Source organism: Onychomys torridus, chromosome 1 (assembly GCF_903995425.1).
Source record: "Onychomys torridus chromosome 1, mOncTor1.1, whole genome shotgun sequence".
NCBI classification, from domain to species: domain Eukaryota; kingdom Metazoa; phylum Chordata; class Mammalia; order Rodentia; family Cricetidae; genus Onychomys; species Onychomys torridus.
Window position 1 is genome coordinate 131,696,489 of NC_050443.1, and position 21,798 is coordinate 131,718,286.

General features: G+C 38.5%; 1 protein-coding gene across 1 annotated transcript; it reads left to right on the plus strand.

Annotated features, from left to right (window-relative positions):
• Nucleotides 1–13,981: 13,981 nt before the first annotated feature.
• LOC118592909 (olfactory receptor 5B3-like) lies at nt 13,982–14,908 on the plus strand. Its single transcript, XM_036201991.1, has one exon. The coding sequence runs from the start codon at nt 13,985–13,987 to the stop codon at nt 14,906–14,908; it is 924 nt and encodes a 307-aa protein (XP_036057884.1). The 5' UTR covers nt 13,982–13,984.
• Nucleotides 14,909–21,798: the final 6,890 nt, after the last annotated feature.

Consider the following 21,798-nt stretch of genomic DNA (forward strand, 5'->3'; position numbering starts at 1 on the left):
CATTTACAATATTTATTTTATACACTTGAGATGTGCAATGCTTGGATTCATTTCTCTCACATCTTTTTCATGGAATCAGATTCAATTTGTTATCTCTTTTATCTGTCTGTCTATCTATCTGTCTGTCTGTCTGTCTGTCTGTCTGCCTGCCTGTCTATCTATCTACCCATCCATCATCTTTGTGTGTGTGTGTGTGTGTGTGTGTGTGTGTGTGTGTGTGTGTGTGTATGTATCCGTGTGTCCATGTATCCATCCGTGTATGTGTGTCACAGGGAAGCTGTGGAAGGCAGTTCTCTCTCTTTCTACTACATAGGTTCTGAGGCTCAAACTCAGGCTCTCAGTTTTGGCAAACAGCACTTTACTCATTAAGCCAACTTACTAGTCTTGAATCACATTTGAAAACCCTCAGGTTGAAAGGAAATTCCAATTTCTCAAACTCCAAGGGCCAGTTCATATGTTCAGAAATTACAGTCTAGGCTCATCTCAAGATGGACTATAGCAGGATTTCTTGCAGACATAAAAGCCCAAAGTCAGCATTTGCCATGAACCTGCAAAAAATGGGCTTCTGCTTAGCCAAGAGGGCCACTTTTTGTGGCTATACATGTGGTTGTATACAAAATTCCACGCTGGCCTCCAGACTCCTTCAGTCCTATTCACACATATCTGTTATACATTTCAAAGTCCAGTCGAGAATCCTAGCCCTTCTCACTTCTCCTCATCCTCTACTATGATAGCTCCTAGCTTGGTATGGGTAGCAAGTTTCCCTTCTCCCAAATACCGGTTGGTTCTCTATATATGACAAAGATATTCCCTTATTCCTACTATTGTTGCTATTCTCTCTTTTGCTATTTGTGCTGCTCTTGAAGATAGCCCTGGCCATGTTCAGTCTGCTTCTTCATCTCTCTGCTCTGGACACTTCCAGAAGCCTCTGGCTTTTCCCTTATTTACAATAAAACCATCGCTCCAATCATAGGGCAGTGATTTGGGTGGTTTCTTTGCTATGCCCTACGTTACAAAAACCAACTCTGAATTCAGTTTCCTAAAGTGATACCTTACAGAAAAACAGAGATATTCAAAGTCATATCATATCCTAATGATAATGCTAATGGTGCTGGGGTTTTCTTATCAAGTAAAATAAGATATGGATTGAATAGCTCATCTTTCATCAATTTGTTTTTACAAATGATTGTACATTAAGAACACAATATAGTCTATGCATTGGAGTCCATGAAAAGTCCCTTATATTGTAGAACATACGAACACAGGTATGGCCAATTTTGGGGAGAAATATATTTTACTTTTATGTGGTAGTTTTATGGTTTAGTTTGACTGTATTAAGTAATACTTTAGTAATAAAAGTATTCTTGTCAAATTTGGTGGCAAACCCATGGATTCTCTGTAATGAAGAGGGTGATATGCATGGATTAATGGTTTGAGACTAGTTTAAGTTTCGTAGTCAGACAGTGTCAAAACAAAAAGAAGAACAAAAGGAAAACCAGTGGAAAAAAATCAGTAACAACAATGTCCCAACCTATGTCTTTCTGAGAGCTTATAACAACATTTCTGTAAGTAACTACTGGAAGATGTTGTGTCATCAAAGAAGATTTGTCCTAATCAACTTGGTGCCCATCCTCCAAACTGAGAGGGCTTACCTAGATAGAGTAAAGCAGGAACTCCCCCGTCTCTCTACCTCCCTGCATCTCTCTCTCTCCTTCCCTCCTTCTAGTCTTCTCCTTCTCCCTGTTTTCCTTTCTTTGTCTGAGACAAACATGTATCTTCTGTCATATCTAGATACTGGAGCTACTGGATCTCAAGCCCTTGGTCTTTACTCCCCTTCCCCTTTCTCAGGTCCTTCTACTATGCCTTAATTAACCCATCAGCCTTCCTGGTTTTGAGCCTTCACAGAAACCATAGTGGGTATTTTTGGCTTCTATAATTAAGTGAACTGATTGCAAAATTTCTTGTAAGTTTATACATGGACTTTTTTTTTTTTAAACCTATTAGCTATAGACTGCTCAATCTATATACCTCCCCCCTCCAATCCCAAGGATCCTGAAACATTGTGGAAGAGTGGTCAGAAAGACTGTTAAGGGCCAGAGGTTGAGAGGGCTTCTGTGAAACAGTGTCTTCTGGACATGACATGGCTGCAGTACTCATGGACTCTTTACAGTTGTGGTTACACCCACAAGGTCCACATAAGATTGAGCCCCTCAATATTTCATCCTGGAAAGAAGAAAGGCTCACGGGGCCCCAACCATCCCTTAGGACTATTGATAGCTGATGTTGGATGGGGTATCATGTTTTCAATCATGATTTGCTCATGCTTCAGTAAATAACCTCCTACCAATACTCATATAAGCGACCTTATTTTAACTCTGTGTGTCACACCTAAAAGATTTGAAAGTAGCAAGGAAACCTTTTGAGGAGACGGGTTTCATTTGGGTAAGAAGGGTAACAAAGGATGAGAAAGACTAAAATTTAATATATAGATAAAACTGTTGAATACAATGTTTTTAAAAAAGAATTATCACTTGATATTTAATTTCAGAATTTAAATTTAAGCCCAATATTTCTTATTTTTCTACAACTTTAGTCTTTTTCCTCAGTTTATTTATACACTAATCCTTCATTCACCACATAAACTACCCCCTCACAGAATCTATCTTCTTCAAAGACCATACTAACTTTTACTGCATTTACTTACTGCCTCCTTTTCTATCTTCTCCAACTAAACTGAAAACTGAACCAGAGAAGTGACTCTAACTCTTTTATTAAGTATGGTGGTTGGTATCTGATTAGATGTCTTTGTTATAGGATATTTCAGACATATATTAAATGAGTAATATTAATAATGAGCTTCTAAGGGAATATTTTAAAATGAAAGAGTATGATTATGTAGCTTTGAGCTCAGTGTCACCATCTGGACCTTTGAAGCTTTGTAAATCTTGCATGAGATGCATCCAAATGAATGTGTAGAACAATTTCAGAAACATATGTAATTTCCTGCTTTGCTTCTTTTCTTGAGGTGTTTTTTTTTCCTTCTCTGTTGCTACTCATTTCTCATATTCTCACTTTGAGACAGAGTAATTTACTGCAAGTCCTATCATGGAGTAGGCTATGTCAAACACTATCATAATTGCTATTAAGAAGTCATGTCTCAATAAATGAAGAGTGACACAAACTTTAAAAAATAACAACAGAAGTTAAATACAAGATTAATTAAATGGACGGGTGCTGTGGCTATTGCTCTGTATAAATAAAATGCTGATTGGCCAGTAGCCAGGCAGGAAGTATAGGCGGGACAAGAGAGAAGAGAATTCTGGGAGGTGGAAGGCTGGGTCAGAGAGATACTGCCAGCTGCTGCCATGACAAGCGAGATATAAGGTACTGGTAAGCCACAAGCCATGTGGGAACTTATAGACTAACAGAAATGGGTTAATTTAAGACATAAGAACTAGATGGCAAGAAGCCTGCCATGGCCATACAGTTTGTAAGCAATATAAGTTTCTGTGTGTTTACTTGGTTGGGTCTGAGCATCTATGGGCCTGGTGGGTGAGAGAGATTTGTCTTGACTGTGGGCCAGACAGGAATACTCTAGCTACAGACAGGTGGTGGTGGCATATGCCTTTAATCTCAGCACTTGAGAGGCAGAGGCAGGTGGATCTCTGTGAGTTCGAGGTCAGCCTGGGCTACAGAGTGAGTTCCAGGAAAGACTCCAAAGCTACACAGAAAAAGCCTGTTTCAAAAAACCCCCAAAATTAATGAAATGTATAATTATGATTTTAAAATCCATGAACACAAATTGTACAATAAGAAGAAATTATTTTAAATGACTCAAGCCTAGTGCCAGGTCAAAATCTATTTGGTTAAACAAATTAATTCATCTCAACAGATGTCAGAACTTTCTTTCAAAAATACAAGGATCCATACCAAAATTCACATGCAGTGACTAAATTCTTCAAATAGCACCTTTAACAACAATGAAACATTAGATCTTCTGGGTCATATGGTCCAAGGGACAAAGATACTTTATAGTAGCAGGGAGCCATTAAAGAGTCTCTCCATTTAGCTTCCACTTAAAATTAGGAGAATTTCAGTTCACTCAGTAAGAGGTACAGAGTAATACACGTAAAGGAAAGAGAAAATTAAACCTATCCCCTGAGTTAGCTACTGTATAAACTCCCCTCCCCCCTTTTTGTAGAAAGAGAGCTAGGTACAAAAGTTTATCCTGATCCTAAGTGAAAGCATCTTAACATATTCCACAGCAGCTGAAACAGAAAGTTCTCTGAGGTAGAGCAACCCTGAACTTCAAATCATTCCCATCTCTCTAGCTCTAAATGCCTACCTATAACACTGCTCACTAGGTACAATAAAAACCACTATCAATGGATTTAACAGAGCATTAATAATCAGTGATTTTAATAAGTAAGAAAACATTCCATCAGATCAGATGACTGCACAGATGAATTCTAACAAACATTAAAGACTTATACATGAAATTATACACATACAAATAACATATAAGCTGAACAGATTGTATTTATATATTTTAGAACACACACACACACACACACACACACACACACACACACACACACACACACACACACGGAAAGAGGCCAGAAACCATGTATTTGAGAGAAAGCAGGAGGAGAAATATGAAAGGAGAAGGGGAGAAGAAAGAAAAAAGAATTTAATATAATTACACTTTAATTTCTTCTTTTTTATTTTCAACATCTTTGACTTTCACCCTTTTCTTGAAAATAGGTTTCTTTCTCATATAATACATAATTACATTTCCCCTCCATCTACTCTTCCCCATTCTTCCCCACCTTCCTTCGTATCCAGATACACTCTCTTTCTTTCTCTCATTAAAAAAGAACAGACTGTAAGAGCATGAATTGTTGAGACCAAGATTGGAAAAAGCACAGGGACAAAGCCAAACTAATGGAAACACATGAATTATGAACCAATGGCTGTGGATCCCCCAGCTGGATCAGGCCCTCTGGATGAGTGAGACAACTGAATAGCTTGAACTGTTGGGGAGGCACCCAGGCTGTGGGACCGGGACCTGTCCTTAGTGCATGAGCTGGCTGTTTGGAACCTTGGGCTTACACAGGGACACTTTGCTCAGCCTGGAAGGAGGGGACAGGACCTGCCTGTACTGAATCCACCAGGTTTAAATGAATCCCCAGGGGAGTCTTGGCCCTGGAGGAGATGGGAATGGAGGGGAGGGGGTGGGGGAAAGGGGGAGTGGGGGCAGGAGGGCAGAGGACAGGGGAACCCATGGCTGATGTGTAAAATTAAAACACAAATATAATAAATAAAAAAAGGAGAAAAAAGAACAGACTTTAATAATATAAAAATAGGAAGTATGCATGTTGAAATTGAGGGTCTTGCTGAGCCAGCTTCACCCCTCTCTGGCCTGGAGCTAGCTGCCCCTGCTGCTTGCTGGACACTCTAGTAGGAGAGAGACAGATGGCCCTTCCCCTCATGGGAGAATGGGTCCCCACACTCAGTCCTCACCATAGACATGGGAGAACTAGCCCCATAGTATGGGCCCTGGAGAGTTGGCTCTGCTTGAGGGGGCAGTTCCAGTGGCCCAGACCAACCAGCTCAGCTACCACCCAGACACACATCCTGTGGCTTGGGTTGGTCCACCCCAACACCTACCTCATCTATAATCTACTGGAGTGTTTGAAGGAACTAGTCCAGGGAACAATAGCCACAGGATCTTCATGATTCTATGGGCAACAGCAGGATATGCAAGAGGAATTTTGGTGAGGGTCCATTGGTGATGGTGTCTCAGAACCTTGAACCAGACCAATGATTCATTGCAATGAACATTTTGGGGGTGGAGCTGATTGGACAAAAAGTTATACAATGTGGCACATGGCCATTCCCAATGCCACTAGGATAAATAATGAGGTGTTGAAAAGATGGAAGAGCAAAGTGTGTTTTTTGAGCAAGGGACATCTAGATCATGATAGGAAAATGTACAGAGATGACAAACCAAACTAGTGGAAATGCATGAACTGTGGACCAACAGATGAGGAGCTCCCATCTAGACTAGGCTACCTGCATAGACGAGACAGTTGTTTAACTTGAACTGTTTAGGGGCCCCCAGGCAGTGGGATCGGGACTAGTCCCTGGTTCATGAGCCAACTTTTTGGAGCCTAGTACCTATGGTGGGACATTTTGTGCAGCCTTGGTGCAGGGAGCAGGGCCCTGGATCTGCCTCAACTGAATGTACTAGGCTCTGCTGACTCCCTATGGGAGACCTTGCCTTGGAGGAGGTGGGAGTGAGGGGTGGGTTGAGGGGGAAGACTGGGGTGCAGGAGGAGGGAGGAGAGGGGAATCTGTGGTTGGTATGTAAAATGAATAGAAAATCTCTTAATAAAACAATGAAAAGAATTAATTTGGGGGCAATTTTCTTTGGGGAGGGAATGCAGAAGAAGTGAGGGGCAGGTATGGAGAAACTGGGAAGGGAGTGGGATTCAGGTGCATGATACAAAATTCCCAAAGAATCTATAAATAATTACATTATAAAATAAGCTGACAGATTTAGGGAGCCTCTCTTTGGTCCAGATGGAAGCTCTGGGCCGGATGGGAGCTCTGGTCCAGACGGGAGTGCTGGCCGGATGGGATCTGGGGGCTGGTTTCAGAGTCTCAGGAACTAGTTGGGGGCTCCTTATCTTGTCCAGATGGGAGCTCCAGGGCATTCTGCATTCCTAAACTCATTGGTTGGTTATCATTTTTTACTGGCCAATATCCACCTATGAATGAATACATACCATATACATTTTTCTGGTTCTTAGTCACCTCACTCCGGTTGTTTTTTTCTGGTTATATCCATTTGCCTGAAAATTTTGTGATGTTTTTTCATCAGCTGAGTAATACTCTGTTTTGTAAATATGTCACATTTTCTTTATCTATTCTTCTGATGAGGGACATCCAGTTTCTGGCTATTATTAGTAGAGCATCAATGAACATTGTTGAACACATGTCCTTGTGGTAGGATGAAGCATCTTTTGGGTGTATTGCCAAGACTGATACAGCTAGATCTTGAGATAAATCAATTTCTATCTTTCTGAGGAACTGCCACACTGATTTCCATAGTGGCTATACTTTGCACTCCTACCAGCAAGGGGTGAGTTTCCCCCTTATTCTACATTCTCAATGGCATGAGCTGTCATTTGTGATATTGGTCTTAGCCATTCTGTCAGTTGTAAGATGAAATCTTAGATTAATTTTGATTTGCATTTCCCTGATGGCAAAGGATGCTAAATGTCTCTTTGTTTCTCAGGCATTTGTGTGTCCTCTAAAGTGAATTCTTTGTTTAGATCTGTACTCCATTTTTTTAGTTGGGTTATTTGTTTTTTTGATATCTAGTTCTTGAGTTGTTTATATATTTTAGATATTAGTCCTCTAGCAGATGTGGGAATGGTAAAAATATTTTCCCATTCTGCAGACTCCTGCTTTGTCAGTAAGAAGTTAGCATTTGCCATGCAGAACCTTTTCAATTATATGAGGTCCCGTTTATTAGTTGCCAATCTTAGTGCCTGCAATATTGATATTCCTATTAAGGAAGTTGTTTTCTTTGCCTATGACCTCAGTTTCTCTTCTGTAGGGTTCACTATGTCTGGTTTTATGTTAAGGTGTTTGACCCATTTGGAGTTTGGTTGTATCAGAGGGATCATAGAGAGGAAAGAAAAATGAAAGTTTATTATAATTATATTTTAATTAATTTCACTTTTTCTATTTTTAAATTGCTTAAATTTTTTATTAAAAAGCTATAGATGGGGAAGAAATTCTGTCCAAAACATCTATGCAACTAGCTTTATCTTGATACCAAAGTCAGATAAGGAAATTTAGTAGTTTTGCCAACTTGACAAAATCTAGAGTCACCTGGGAAGAGAGTCTCAGTGAAGGATTGTCTAGAGTAGACTGACCTATGAATGTCTGTTGGGGATTTTCTTGATTTATTGGGAGTCCTGGACACTGTGGGTGGCATCATGCTCTGGGCAGAGGATCCTGGATTTTGTAAGAGTGAAAGTGAGTTGATTGTTAGCATGTAGCATTAATTCATTGTTTTCTGCTCTTGATTGTGGTTAATGTGAAAAGCTCCTTCAGGTTTCTGCAGCCTTGAATTCCCTGTAATGATGAACTAATAACCTGGAAGTGTGACCCAAATTAATTACAAAACCTATAAGTTGCTTTTGTTAGAACATTTTATTAGAGCAACAAGAAATGAGCTAAGGCAGGGTACAACGAGCAGAAGATAGGGCACAATGAATGGAAGACAGGGCATAATGAATGGGGAAGTATAAGCTCAATATCTCTCATGAGTATAGCTGGAAGTTCCTCAACATGGTACTTAAGACAAGAAACGCATAAGAAAAAGTATTTACCGTGATCAAATGGGACCTGTCCCAAATATAATAAAACATAGATTCTAGAATTAAAGCCTAATATCCATAGCCACATGATGCTTGAAAATTTCCCAAGAGAACACACTGAGACAAGGGTCTGTTTTCAATAAATGAGATTGGTAGACCAAGATATCCATATAAGGATGAGTGTTCCAGCATGACTGTTAGGGTGTTTGGCCATCTGATCACCAGTCTAGATCAGATCAGGCTTTCTCTCGACCATTGCCAGCAGTCTACAGAGGATGTATCATTGTGGATTTCTGGGGACCTCTCCAGCACTCTGCCTATTCCTGTTCTCATGTGGTCATCATTTATCATGGTCTGTTATTCCTTGTTCTCTGTTTCTGTTCTTGATCCAGCTGGGATCTCCTGCTCCCCTAAGCTTTCCTTCCCTAGAACCTTGCCCTTCATTACTCCCACTGTCGTCCAGGTTGTTCATGTAGATCTCATCCATTTCTCTGTCATTGGGCGTTCCCTGAGTCTTTCCTAGGGTCCCGTTTACTAGGTAGCTCCCTGGAGTTGTGTAGCAGTCTAGTCATCATTGTTTTACATCTAGTATCCTACTATATGAGTGAGTACATACTGTGTTTGTCCTTCTGAGTCTGGGTTACCTCACTCAGGATGATTTTTTCTAGATCCATCCATTTGCCGGCAAACCTCATGATGTCATTGTTTTTCTCTGCTGAGTAGTACTCCATTGTGTATATGTACCATATTTTCTTTATCCATTCTTCAGTTGAAGGGCATCTAGGTTGTTTCCAGGTTCTGGTTATTACAAACAATGCTGATATGAACATAGCTGGGCAAATGCCCTTGTGGTATGATTGAGCATTCCTTGGGTATATGCCCAAGAGTGCTACAGCTGGGTCTTGGGGGAGATGGATTCCCAATTTTCTAAGGAAGCTCCATATTGATTTCCAAAGTGGCTGTACAAGCAGGCCCCAGGTGGAGCTCCAGGAGTCCAATTGTCAAGAAAGAGGAAGGACTGTAGGAGTGTGGGTTGTTGAGACCAAGATTGGAGAGGCACAGGGACAAATAGCCAAACTAATGGAAGCACATGAATTGTGAACCAAGGGCTGTACAGGCCCTCTGGATAGGTGAGACAGTTGAGTGGCTTGGACTGTTTGGGAGGCCCCCAGGCAGTGGGACCTGGCCCTGTCCTTGGTGCATGAGCTGGCTGTTTGGAACCTTGGGCTTACACAGGGAAACTTTGCACAGCCTGGAGGGAGGGGACTGGACATGCCTGTACTGAATCCACCAGATTTAAATGAATCCCCAGGGGAGTCTTGGCCCTGGGGGAGGTGAGGGTGAAGGGGAGGGGCTGGTGGGAGGGTGGAAGCAGGGGCAGGAGCGGGGAGGACAGGGGAACCCATGGATGATGATGTGTAGAATTAAAACACAAATATAATAATAAAAAAAGGAAAAAAAGATATCCATATAAAAAAGAAAACTACATACACCTTAACTTTCCAGCTACAAGACTATTTTCAAAATAAATGACTTAAGTGAAAGACACAAACTATGATTGTCTTAAAGTAGAAAGAATCTGCTTGGCAAAAAAATAGTCTACAGAATAAAAAGAAAAATTTACAAAATAGGAAAGACAGCTAAAATTGTGCATATGTAAGCTATTTCCAATTTGTAGAGTAGAAAATAATTATAAAACTCAATAGTGAATGATTAATTAATGGAGTCTGGTGAGATGGCTCAGTGGGTAAAACACCTTGTTTCCAAGTCTGAGGGTCTTTGTTCAAATTCTGGGACCCACATGCAGGAAGGAGAGTACTGACTTCTACAAGTTATTCTCAGAGGTCTACACACAAAACCACAGATGAGTAAATAAAGACATAAATAAAACAAAAATGTGTTAAAATTTAAAAACTAATTTGTGATCAATAGAAATTAGCAGACATTTTTGTAAAAAGAGGCACAAAATATTCTTTAGAGTACTATAAGTGTTGTCACTTAAAAGAATGATCAATGATCATTAGGTATAACAAGTTATAGTCGGCTACAAACAAGAAGCTGAGATGTGCTATTGGACACAAGGGTGACTATTGAGAGCAAAAATATATTATGTTTTAGAAAAGATTAGAAGAAATTAAAATTCTTTAAAGAAGGTTTTTCAAAGTTTTTAACCACAGAGAAATAGTGCTTGACAATACAGGCATTCTTTACCTAACTTTATATTTTATAGTAGACACTATATATAGAAACATTCAGGGTACCTCAGTAATACTCAGTAATGAGTTTTGTGTTTTCATTTATCCACTAAAATGGAAATTTGACTTCTAAGCTACAGAAACTAGTTTGTTCCCAAGGCTCATTAATTGCTTTTCTCCGAAGAAGACAGGATGAGGATCTTCAGATAAACTCTTGGGGAACTCTCCAGAGCTCTCTGAGTGTCTATAATTCTCTCTACATCTCTGTGCACTAGTATCTCAAATCCCAATGTGGCACACCGGGAGGCACACTCCTTGCCATTATCTGTTGGATGCTGTTTATTTTCTGAGTGGCAGTCATTGTTAACACATGCAGGTCTTCTGCCTGACCTGAAAATCTGCTATGGGCCTTCAACAAGATGAAAAAACCACTCAAAGATAAAAGCCCCATTGATTGACTCTTATATGGCAAATTCTTCATATATTTTCTTCTGTTCCTATGTACAGATACAACCTGTAAACTATGGGAGAGGAGTAATTTTATCTGGTTTGCCTATAATATGCATTCCTAATAAGGAGGTAAGTGACTCTTCCAAGGGAAGAGAAATAATGCATGATGATTCAGAACTTGGTCTAAGCAGAGTCTTCCCCTTTTCCTTTAGAAAAATTGGATCATTGATCACTTTCTATTACCAAGATCCTGGAAGAGGATTTGTGAAGTGTTGAATAATGGATTTTAAGGATTTAGAGTGACCATTCTATGTCAAACATTTCAGTACTAAAAACTGGCTACCTACATCTCATTAGCATCTTAGTGAGAAGTATAATTCCTGAAAAAGAAATGGGCTATGAATACCTACTATGAGTTACTTGAAAACAGTTGTTTAAAAAATAGTTTTGAGGACTAAAATAGTTTAAAGTCTAAGGTTATTCTTTTAAAACTAGTTTTGAAATGCTGAGTCTAGGAATAGTTGTCAAAATAGTACAGGAGATTTAATGATTCATATAATAAGTTATTCTCAGAAAGAATATTAAATGTAATTTGGTTGATGTAACTTTATTTTGTTCACTATATGTTTGATTTACTTGGTGATTAAAAAGAATCATAAAAGACACAAATCCAGAAGATAAAATAATCTTTCTGTACACTGATGAAAGGCTAGAAATAAATGCATATTCTCGCAAACACATTTCTACCCTATGCCATGAGGTCATGCTCATTTTTGGATAGAATCTTAACTCTTACACTTTGAGTATTTTTCACACTGCTTACAAAAATTTGCAGTTACCATGTAACTTCCTAAATATTAAAATTTCCTAAAAATACAGTAAGAAATAATACTTTCAATTCTGCTTTACACACACACACAAACACACACACACACACAGACACACACACACTCACTCCAACACACACTCCATTTGTAGATAATAAAGTAAATGCTAAAAGTTATCATATGGCATATGATTGGCAAATAAATGTTTTCAAGGTAGATGTACATAATTAAATTGGCCAAAGGCTCAAGAAATTAATGATAGGAAATAACAAAGTGGATATACTTCCAAATAGTCCAAACCAAACAAGAAAGTTTAAGTATTGTTAGACTATAAGAACACTATGTCTATGAGATAAACAAAGCCCATAAACTGGAAACTAGGGCCCCTGGGCCTCTGCTATTACTGTGGGATGATATCCTGAGAAAAGTAAAACTAAAAATTCAAAAAAAGGAACACATTCTCTAAAATTTTGGAATACAGGAATGAAACTTTTGAAAAGGATGGTTCATGTGAGACTGCATGTCAAACGTTGGTATTCTTAGTGTAAAAACAAACAGAATAATGAGAAGGCACAGGCCCAAATGTAGGAAGGACAATTTGGAGAGAGAATATTCAATACTTAAACTTACCCAGAACTAAAGCTGTGGATGCTATTATCACATAGTAATGACAACATGATTATAGTACTCACTAAAGCATGCTAAACAACCAGCATTTTCTTGCCTATGATATGCTACTTTATTTTCCCAATAATATCCCAAGTATGCCTCATTACAGTCTTCATTTTGTAGGTAGCTATATGGTGTGTAGAGGATTTAGTTGTTTTCTAGGTAGTCAGCAGGTGATCTGGTATGTATTTCTTCCAAGAACTTGAACTCTCTGTATTTTAGTTAATGATATATCTTCATTCCAAGCTGCTTCTGAGACTGAACACTCTCCCAACATACCACAAATCCAGTATGTACAGCATTTAGCAATATTGATTCAAAACAAAGCCTTCTTTGAGCTAATCATAATTTTATGCTTCTGGATATATCTGTATCAATGGATCTAGAAATGATGTTTTAAAAGCAAGAGAATATGTGTGCTAAGAAGAGTTAAAATGCAATTCAAGCTCAATACTTCATTCAGAACTTTTAGTATTTAGAAGAAACATTTTAAAGTTGGGAGTATTCACTTGCTTGATCTTTAATGAGAGCAAATCTATAGTGACCAAGATGAAATTAACATATAGTGTGCCACTAAATTCACTGTTATTAAATAAAAGAAAACAATTATTCATTATAATTAAGTTAAATTATTTTATATCGTTAGCTTGCAATGGGATGAAAAAGTTTACTTGGATTCAAAGCAGAAGTTGGTAACTGTATTATTTAAATATGCAGACAATTTATATCTCTTGTGCTTCACAATTTAGATGGATATAACAATTTATCAAAGTCATTATGTTATTGACAGAGAACAGGCTGTATAGTATCTCTTGGCATGGAAGCACAGTAGTGTTAGTTTTACAGAGTCCAGGAAAGTTAAACTGGCACTTTTTAAAATTCTTTGATTTATGTCTTTGTTCTCTTACCAAGAAAATTTCATGACGCTACTTCCGTTTTAGAATATGAAATTTTGAATAACCTACATCTGTGTTCCTAGATCATGGTCACTCAAATTTGGCTCTGGAATAAACCACTGCTAATTCTGTCTGAGGTGAGAGTTGTGTTTTGAGTGGGGAGGCAAACTCTTTATTCTTGGAATATATTCACCCCTGTGTTCTCAAATATTGATTCTATGTGATCTTATTTCTCTAGAAAGTCTGTTAAATTGATGTTACACATGTCTCTGATTTTTAGTTTCTCCTCCTTCTCAATTGTTTGTGCCTATATACTTCCCCCTAGTATTTTTTAAATTTTTTTCCTTTCTAATTTGCTATTAACATCATCAATAAAGTTAATTTTTTGTTATTTTCCTGTCAAAAGAAGAAAGGTGTACTGACATATAGGTACATTAAAATAAACCATATTCACACAGTTAATAAACTTTCTGCATCTGGTTAACAAATACATGCAATTTTTAAAATTTCATTGTTTAAGGCCTTCTGTTGACTAACTGATATCATTGATGGAGAACAGGACAGAAATGACATGGTTCATCCTGTTGGGACTGACCAATAACCCACGTCTGCAGATTCCCCTCTTCTTCACCTTCCTCCTCATCTACACCATCACCCTGGTGGGGAACCTGGGGATGTGTCTGTTGATTCTCTTGGACTCTCGGCTTCACACCCCCATGTACATTTTCCTCTGTAACTTGTCCCTAGTGGACTTTTGTTACTCATCAACAGTCACTCCAAAAGTCATGGCTGGATTCCTTACAGGAGACAAGATCATGTCCTACAATGCATGTGCTGCTCAAATGTTCTTTTTTGCAACCTTTGCCAATGTGGAGATCTACCTTTTGGTCTCAATGGCTTATGATCGCTTTGTAGCAGTGTGTAAGCCCCTACACTATGCCACCACCATGACAACAAGTTTGTGTACATGTCTAATCATTGGCTGTTATATATGTGGATTCCTGAATGCTTCCATCTATACTGTAAATGCATTAAGTCTCTCCTTCTGTGAGTTTAATGTGATCCATCATTTTTTCTGTGACATTCCAGCAGTCATGATTGTATCTTGCTCTGATAGACATGTCAATGAACTCATTCTTATTTATGTAGCCAGCTTCAATATCTTTTTTGCTCTTATACTTATCTTAAAATCCTACATGTTCATTTTCATCAATATACTAAAGATGCATTCAGTGGGAGGATATCGCAAAGCTCTGTCCACTTGTGCCTCCCACTTCACAGCTGTCTCCATTTTCTATGGGACAGTCATATTCATGTACTTGCAGCCCAGCTCCAGTCACTCCATGGACACCGACAAAATCGCATCTGTCTTCTATACCATGGCCACCCCCATGTTGAACCCTCTGGTCTACAGCCTAAGGAATAAGGAGGTAAAGAATGCATTCACAAAGATTGTATTGAGGTCAAAATAATATTACAGCTTTCAACTTTTTAACTTTTTGGAATGCACACTGTCTGGAATCACTCCTCTTGTCTTAACCCTATACTGAGTCATATTTTCTCATGCGACACTGAATTCAATAATTTGAATTGACGTCTTCACCTCTCAAATAGTGTGTTGGTATCCAAATGTCAGTGTCTTATTTGGAAGAGTCAAACCTGAATAAAAGGCATATGATAAATTTAGGTTTTTCACAAGCTATCCAAAATTTATCATATTCAATAAATTTTTCATGCAGTATTTTCCCACCACATCAATACAAACCTGTGTGTACAGGTAGATCTAGATGCGTTAAATAGAAGACACTCACACATAGATTTCTTGTGAAGACTTCTACAAATGGATGCTAAAAATTTCCCAGAATAAAATGTAACATGGATTTATGTTATATGTCTACCTTTGAGTTCATTTAATTGTGCTCATTTAATAGGGATATCTAAATGTGCACACCAAACATTTAATGTTTGTTTAATGACTAGAATATGAGGTTGTATTTAAAAAGTGATACTTGAAGTCAGCAGACTTATTTAAAAAATATCAGTCCTTTTCCTCATCTAACCCTTGGATGGATCCTCTGGATAAATTTGAAAGTAAATATCATCCTGAGTGAGGTAACCCAGACTCAGAAAGACAAACATGGTATGTACTCTCTCATAAGTGGATATTAGATGTAAAGCAAATGATAATCAGACAACAACCCACAGCTCCAGAGAAGTTAGGAAACAAGGACTTCTCTAAGAGGGATGTACAGATCACCTTGGGAGGGGGAAACAGAGGAGATATCCATGAGTAAACTGGTGATAATGGGGGCAATAGAGAGGAGTGGTTGGGGGATGATCCAGTTGGGGTCTCCTGCTCTCCTAAGCTCTCTTTCCCTCGATCCTTGCTCTTCATTACTCCCACTCACATCTAGTTTGCTCATGTAGATCTCATCCATTTATCTGTCATTGGGCGATCCCTATGTCTTTCTCAGGTTTCTGTTTTCTAGGTACCCTCCCTGGAGTTATGAGTAGCAGTCTAGTCATCTTTGTTTTACATCTAGTATCCTCCTATGAACAAGTACATACCATGTTTGGCTTTCTGAGTCTGGGTTACCCTGCTCAGGATGATTTTTTCTAGATCCATCCATTTGCCTGCAAACCTCATGATGTCATTGTTTTTCTCTGCTGAGTAGTTCTCCATTGTGTATATGTACCACATTTTCTTTATCCATTCTTCAGTTGAAGGGCATCTAGGTTGTTTCCAGGTTCTGGCTATTACAAACAATGCTGCTATGAACATAGCTGATCATGTGCCCTTGTGGTATGATTGAGCATCCCTTGGGTATATGCCTAAGAGTTTTATAGCTGGGTCTTGGGTGAGATTTGTTTTCAATTTTCTAAGAAAGTACCATATTGATTTCCAAAGTGGCTACACAAGCTTACATTCCCACCAGCAGTGGAGGAGAGTTCCCCTTGCTCCATATCCTCTCCAGCATAAGCTGTCTTCAGTGTTTTTGATCTTAGCCAATCTGAAGGGTGTAAGGTGATATCTTAAAGTCATTTTAATTTCATATCCCTGATGATTAGGGATGTTGAGCAATTCCTTAAATGTCTTTCAGCCATTTGTGCTTCCTCTGTTAGGAATTCTCTGTTTAGCTCTATATAGCCCATGTCTTAATTGGACTGTTGGGCATTTTGATGTCTCATTTCTTGAGTTCTTGATATATTGTGGATAAAAGCCCTCTGTCAGATGTGTGGCTGGTGAAGATCCTATTCTGTAGGCTGTTGCTCTGTCATGTTGACTGTGTTCTTTGCTCTACAAAAGCTTCTCAGTTTCAAGAGGTGCCATTGATTGATTGTTTCTCTTAGTGTTTGTGCTACTGGTGTCATTTTAGGAAGTAATCTCTTATGCCAATGAGTTCAAGTGTACTTCCTACTTTCTTTTCTATCAGGTCCAGAGTAACTGGATTTATGTTGAGGTCTTTGATCCACTTGGATTTGAGTTTTGTGGACAATGACAAGTGTGCATCTATTTGCAGGCTTCCACAGGTTGATATCCAGTTATGCCAGCCCCATTTGTTGAAGATGCTTTCTTTTTTCCATTGTAAAGTTTTGACTTCTTTGTCAAAAATTGTATGTTCATAGGTGTCTTCACTTTGATTCCATTGGTCTACATGTCAGTTTTTAATGCCAGTACCAAACTATTTTTATTACTGTAGCTCTATAGTAGAGCTTGATGTCAGGGATGGTAATGCCTCCAGAGGTTGTTTTATTGTACAGGATTCTTTTGGCTATCCTGGGTTTTTGTTTTTCCATATGAAGTTGAGTATTATTCTTTACAGGTTCATGAAGAATTGTGTTGGTATTTTGATGGGGATTGTGTTGAATCTGTAGATTGCTTTTGGTAAGATCATCATTTTTACTATGTTAACCCTGCCTATTCATGAGCATGGGAGATCTTTCCATTTTCTGACATCTTCAATTTCTTTTTTCAGGGACTTAAAGTTCTTGTCATATAGGTCTTTCACTTGCTTATTTAGAGTTACCCCAAGGTATTTTAAATCATTTGTGGCTATAGTAAAGGGTGATGTATCTCTGATTTCCTTCTCAGCCTGTTTGTCAATTGTATATAGGAGGGCTATATTGGTGAAATTATTTAGGCCACTCCACGTAGTTAAAAGGGAGGTTTATTTTGTGGGGTAACTTACAATGAAGGGGTAGGTTGCAGGGTCTGGCAAAGGTATAGCGCAGTCCGGCGGTGTTCTCTGGAGAACTCTGCTTGGTCTACCTCCAGCATCCAGCGTCCCGGCACCAAGAGAGCGACCTCCTCTTGCTCCATGGTCTTCTGCTCCCTCCTCAGCCCCGCCTTGTGGGCGTGATCATTACCAAAGCCTCAATGGGGGTTGGAACTTCCAGGCCAATGCTGGGATGGCTATCCACTACATCTCCCCCTTTTGTCTAAATAAGAAAGTTCTAACCTAATACAAGACTATATACAAAGAGATGGTTATCAAATATTGTCCAGGAGTAATGAGGGATAATGACTTAGATAAGTTGGAATTACAATAAGTGCAAACAATATCAAGCAAAAAACACATAGTAAAATCCAGGGAAGTCTAGGGCATGGGTAGGTGGCATGTTACAAGGATCATTCCAAAAGGTGTCCTATCCTAAAGAACCTGAGTCTAATACTTAATATATTCTATCTAAGATAGAATATATTAGTATATATATATATATATACTAAGTTGTAACTATAACTGTTAATCTCCAACCTCATCCTATCCCTTCATTGTAAGTTACCCCACAAAATAAACCTCCCTTTTAACTACATGGAGTGGCCTAAATAATTTCACCAATATCTGGTGCCCAACGTGTTAGCAAGAGTTTCCACCTAAAACCTGAGAAAAAAGATTCTAAGATGGAGCGAAAAACAGCTTCCTAGTTGTCTCCCTCAAGTTAGCGGCAGCCTGCCGGTTTGACCTACTATGGTGGGTTTCTGGCTTGTGCGTCTGACCTGCAGTGTGGCAGGAATGAGGAGTCTACAAGCAACACTTTGCTCTGCTGCATGGTGGATTTAGCCTTTGCGAGTTAAAAAAAAAAAAAAAAAAAAAAAAAAAAAAGCAAAAAAAGGGTTTCTGGGCTATGCACTGCTTTGATAGAACTGCTTCTGATAGTTGATGGTACACATGGCTCCAGACCCAGAGCTGGCAGTAAACTGTACGGCCGCCATGTTGGGAAGCTGAGGTGGGCAGAGCCAGCAGCCACAGCAGCGTTTCAGTCTTACAAAGATGGACATTACACAGAGAATCTGGTTTATGTTGTCTTTGGGATTTTTAACTGCAGAAAAAGATTTGATCGTAAAAGCTGTTGAGTTAAACAAGAATGTAAATTTTAAAGGTACCTTGACTTCAAAATTTGGATATAAGGATATGTTGCTTTGGAAAGGAGTCTCTGCTTTTTTTTCCACAGAAAACCAGAGGCTGTGGATTTGTTCCAGATTAAGATACATCAGGTTTGATCAGCCAAGACCACCTGAAAGGTCTCCAATGACACAATGGCCCAGATGATCCAACATCCAGAATGGTTTCAAGGCAACTGGCTCAGAGGTTTGTCCTCACGGACTACTCCATAATCCTAAAATTTTCTTTGTGTCCCCATAAGATACAGCACCCCCATCCAGCAGGAAGTAGTAAGAGAAACTATGCCCACATTCCCAAAATTATCAAGCTGGCTTTGGAGATGGAATTGGCTCACTCCTTCTCTAAATCCAGACATATTGTTAAAAGTAAAGGTTAAGAGATTCTTGTGTCCCAAATCAGAAGAGCCCTCTGGTGTGGGACAGAGAAAAACCAATATTTTTATTTAAATCAGGTTGATTATAAATATGATCTCTTTCTAAAGAAGAAAAGGGGATATGATATAGATAGAAGAATCTGAAAGGATAGATTAAGGAACTTACTTCTAAAGAGCAACAACTTGTTTAAAATGTTTTACATTGGTATAGATTTTAGTCTATTGATACAAACTTAAAGTTAATTTTGTTATACTGTGTGTATATTTCTACTCATGTTTAAGGTATTATGTTTGTATAGCTCATTTTAAATTATAATGGATAATTAAAAATAGATTAATAATTAGTCATCTATGATAATCATACTCATAGCCATGTTAGTTAAGTCTTCTAGGTATACATAGAGATGTTTCAGATAGATAGGTAATCTTCAAATACTTCAAAGACCTATAGAATATGTCATTTAAAATATTTTTAAAATTTAAACTTTCTGGACAGTGAGACATGTCTACTCCTGGCAACACCGATTTACTTCAGAGAGGGGGATGAGCATTAAAGACACTTCATATCTTATCTTCACCTTGGCAAAAGTAGCCATTTGGGCAAGAAACTGTTCTTGCCTGGACTGCTTGATCATCTGGACATGCAGGACCCATAGAAAGGTGACCACTAAACTTTGCTTGACAAAATGGTCCTTCAGGTACCTGCTTCACAGAGGAAACTGCCAGACATTCTACAGGACACTGAGAGAAGTGACCAAGAGACTCTAGCCCTGTGGTCTTAAGACAAACGCCCCACCTTTACAAAGGAACTTAGGATGACTGTCCAGGCTGCCAGCTGTCTCTGTCTACCCTGCAAGACTCCCAAAAGTTGCTTGCATCCTTCTCCCATTTCTTAGGTAATAATATATCCTTCTGAGGTCTTTGATGTAGTTGAAGACTAGATAGTTATAATTTTCCTTAGTTATGATAAAAGATAAGTTAGATATAAAACCTTAGATTCATAAATAACGGATAGATAGAATATTTTGTTTAATTTTGCCAAACAAATAGACTAGATATTGTAACTATAATTCTTGCTTGATAATTGTTTTATTATATGTAATTTTACTATGTAAAAGTTAAAACCTTCCTTTTTTTAAAAAAATCAAAAAGAAAAGGGGAAGTGCTGTGGATATCATTCTGTATAAATAAAATGCTGTTTGGCCAGTGGCCGGGCAGGAAGTATAGGCGGGAGAAGAGATCAGAGAATTCTGGGAAGTAAAGGCTGGGGCGGGGAGATACTGCCAGCTGCCTCCATAACAAGGGAGATGTAAGGTAATGGTAAGCCACAAGCCACGTGACAAAGTATACATTAATAGAAATGGCTTAATTTAAGATAGAAGAAGTAGATAGCCAGTAGCCTGCACGGTCATACAGTTTCTAAACAATGTAAGTTTCTGTGTGTTTACTTGGTTGGTTCTGAGCATCTGTGGGCCAGGCAGGAAAACTCGAACTACAGGGCTATTGATTTTTTTGAGTTGATATTGTATCCTGCTATGTTGCTGAAGGTGTTTATAAGCTGAATCAGTTCCTTGGTCAAATTTTTGGGATGATTCATGTATACTTCATGTCATCTGCAAATAGCGAAAGCTTGACTTCTTCCTTTTCAATTTGTATCCCCTTAATCTCCCTATGTTGTCTTATTGCTCTGGCTAGAACTTCAAGTACTATATTGAATAAGTATGGGGAGAGGGGACAGCCTTGCCTTGTTCCTGATTTTAGTGTAATCACTTTGAGTTTCTCTCCATTTAATTTGATGTTGGCTTGCTGTAAATTGCCTTTATTATGTTTAGATATGTTCCCTGTATTCCTGATCGCTCCAAGACCTTTACCATGAAGGGGTGTTGGATTTTATCAAAGGCCTTTTCAGCATCCAATGAGATGATCATGTGGTTTTTTTTCTTTAAGATTGTTTATATGGTATATTACATTGATGGACTTTCTTATGTTGAACCACCCTTGCATCCATGGAATGAAGCCTTGATTGTGGTAGATAATTGTTTTGATGTGTTCTTGGAGTCTGTTTGCCAGTATTTTATTGAGTATTTTTGCATCAATGTTCATGAGGGAGATCGGTCTGTAGTGCTTTCTCTTTGTTGCATCTTTCTTTGGTTTAGGAATCAGGGTAATTGTAGCTTCATAGAAGGAGTTTGGTAATATTCCTTGTGCTTCTATTGTGTGGTACAATTTAAATAGTATCAGTATTAAGTCTTCTTTGAAGATCTGGTAGAATTCTGCAGTGAAACCATCTGGTCCTGGACTTTTATTGGTTGGGAGACTTTTAACGACTGATTCTATTTCCTTAGGGGTTATTGGACTATTTAAATGGTTTATCTGGTCTTGATTTAACTTGGGTATGTGGTACCTATCTGGAAAATTATCCATTTATTTTAGATTTTCCAGTTTTGTGGAGTAGAGGTTTTTGATTTCCTCATTGTCTGTTGTGATGTCCCCATTTTTATTTCTGATTTTGTTAATTTTGATGTTCTCTCTCTGTCTTTTGGTTAGTTTGAATAAGGGCTTGTCTATCTTGTTAATTTTCTCA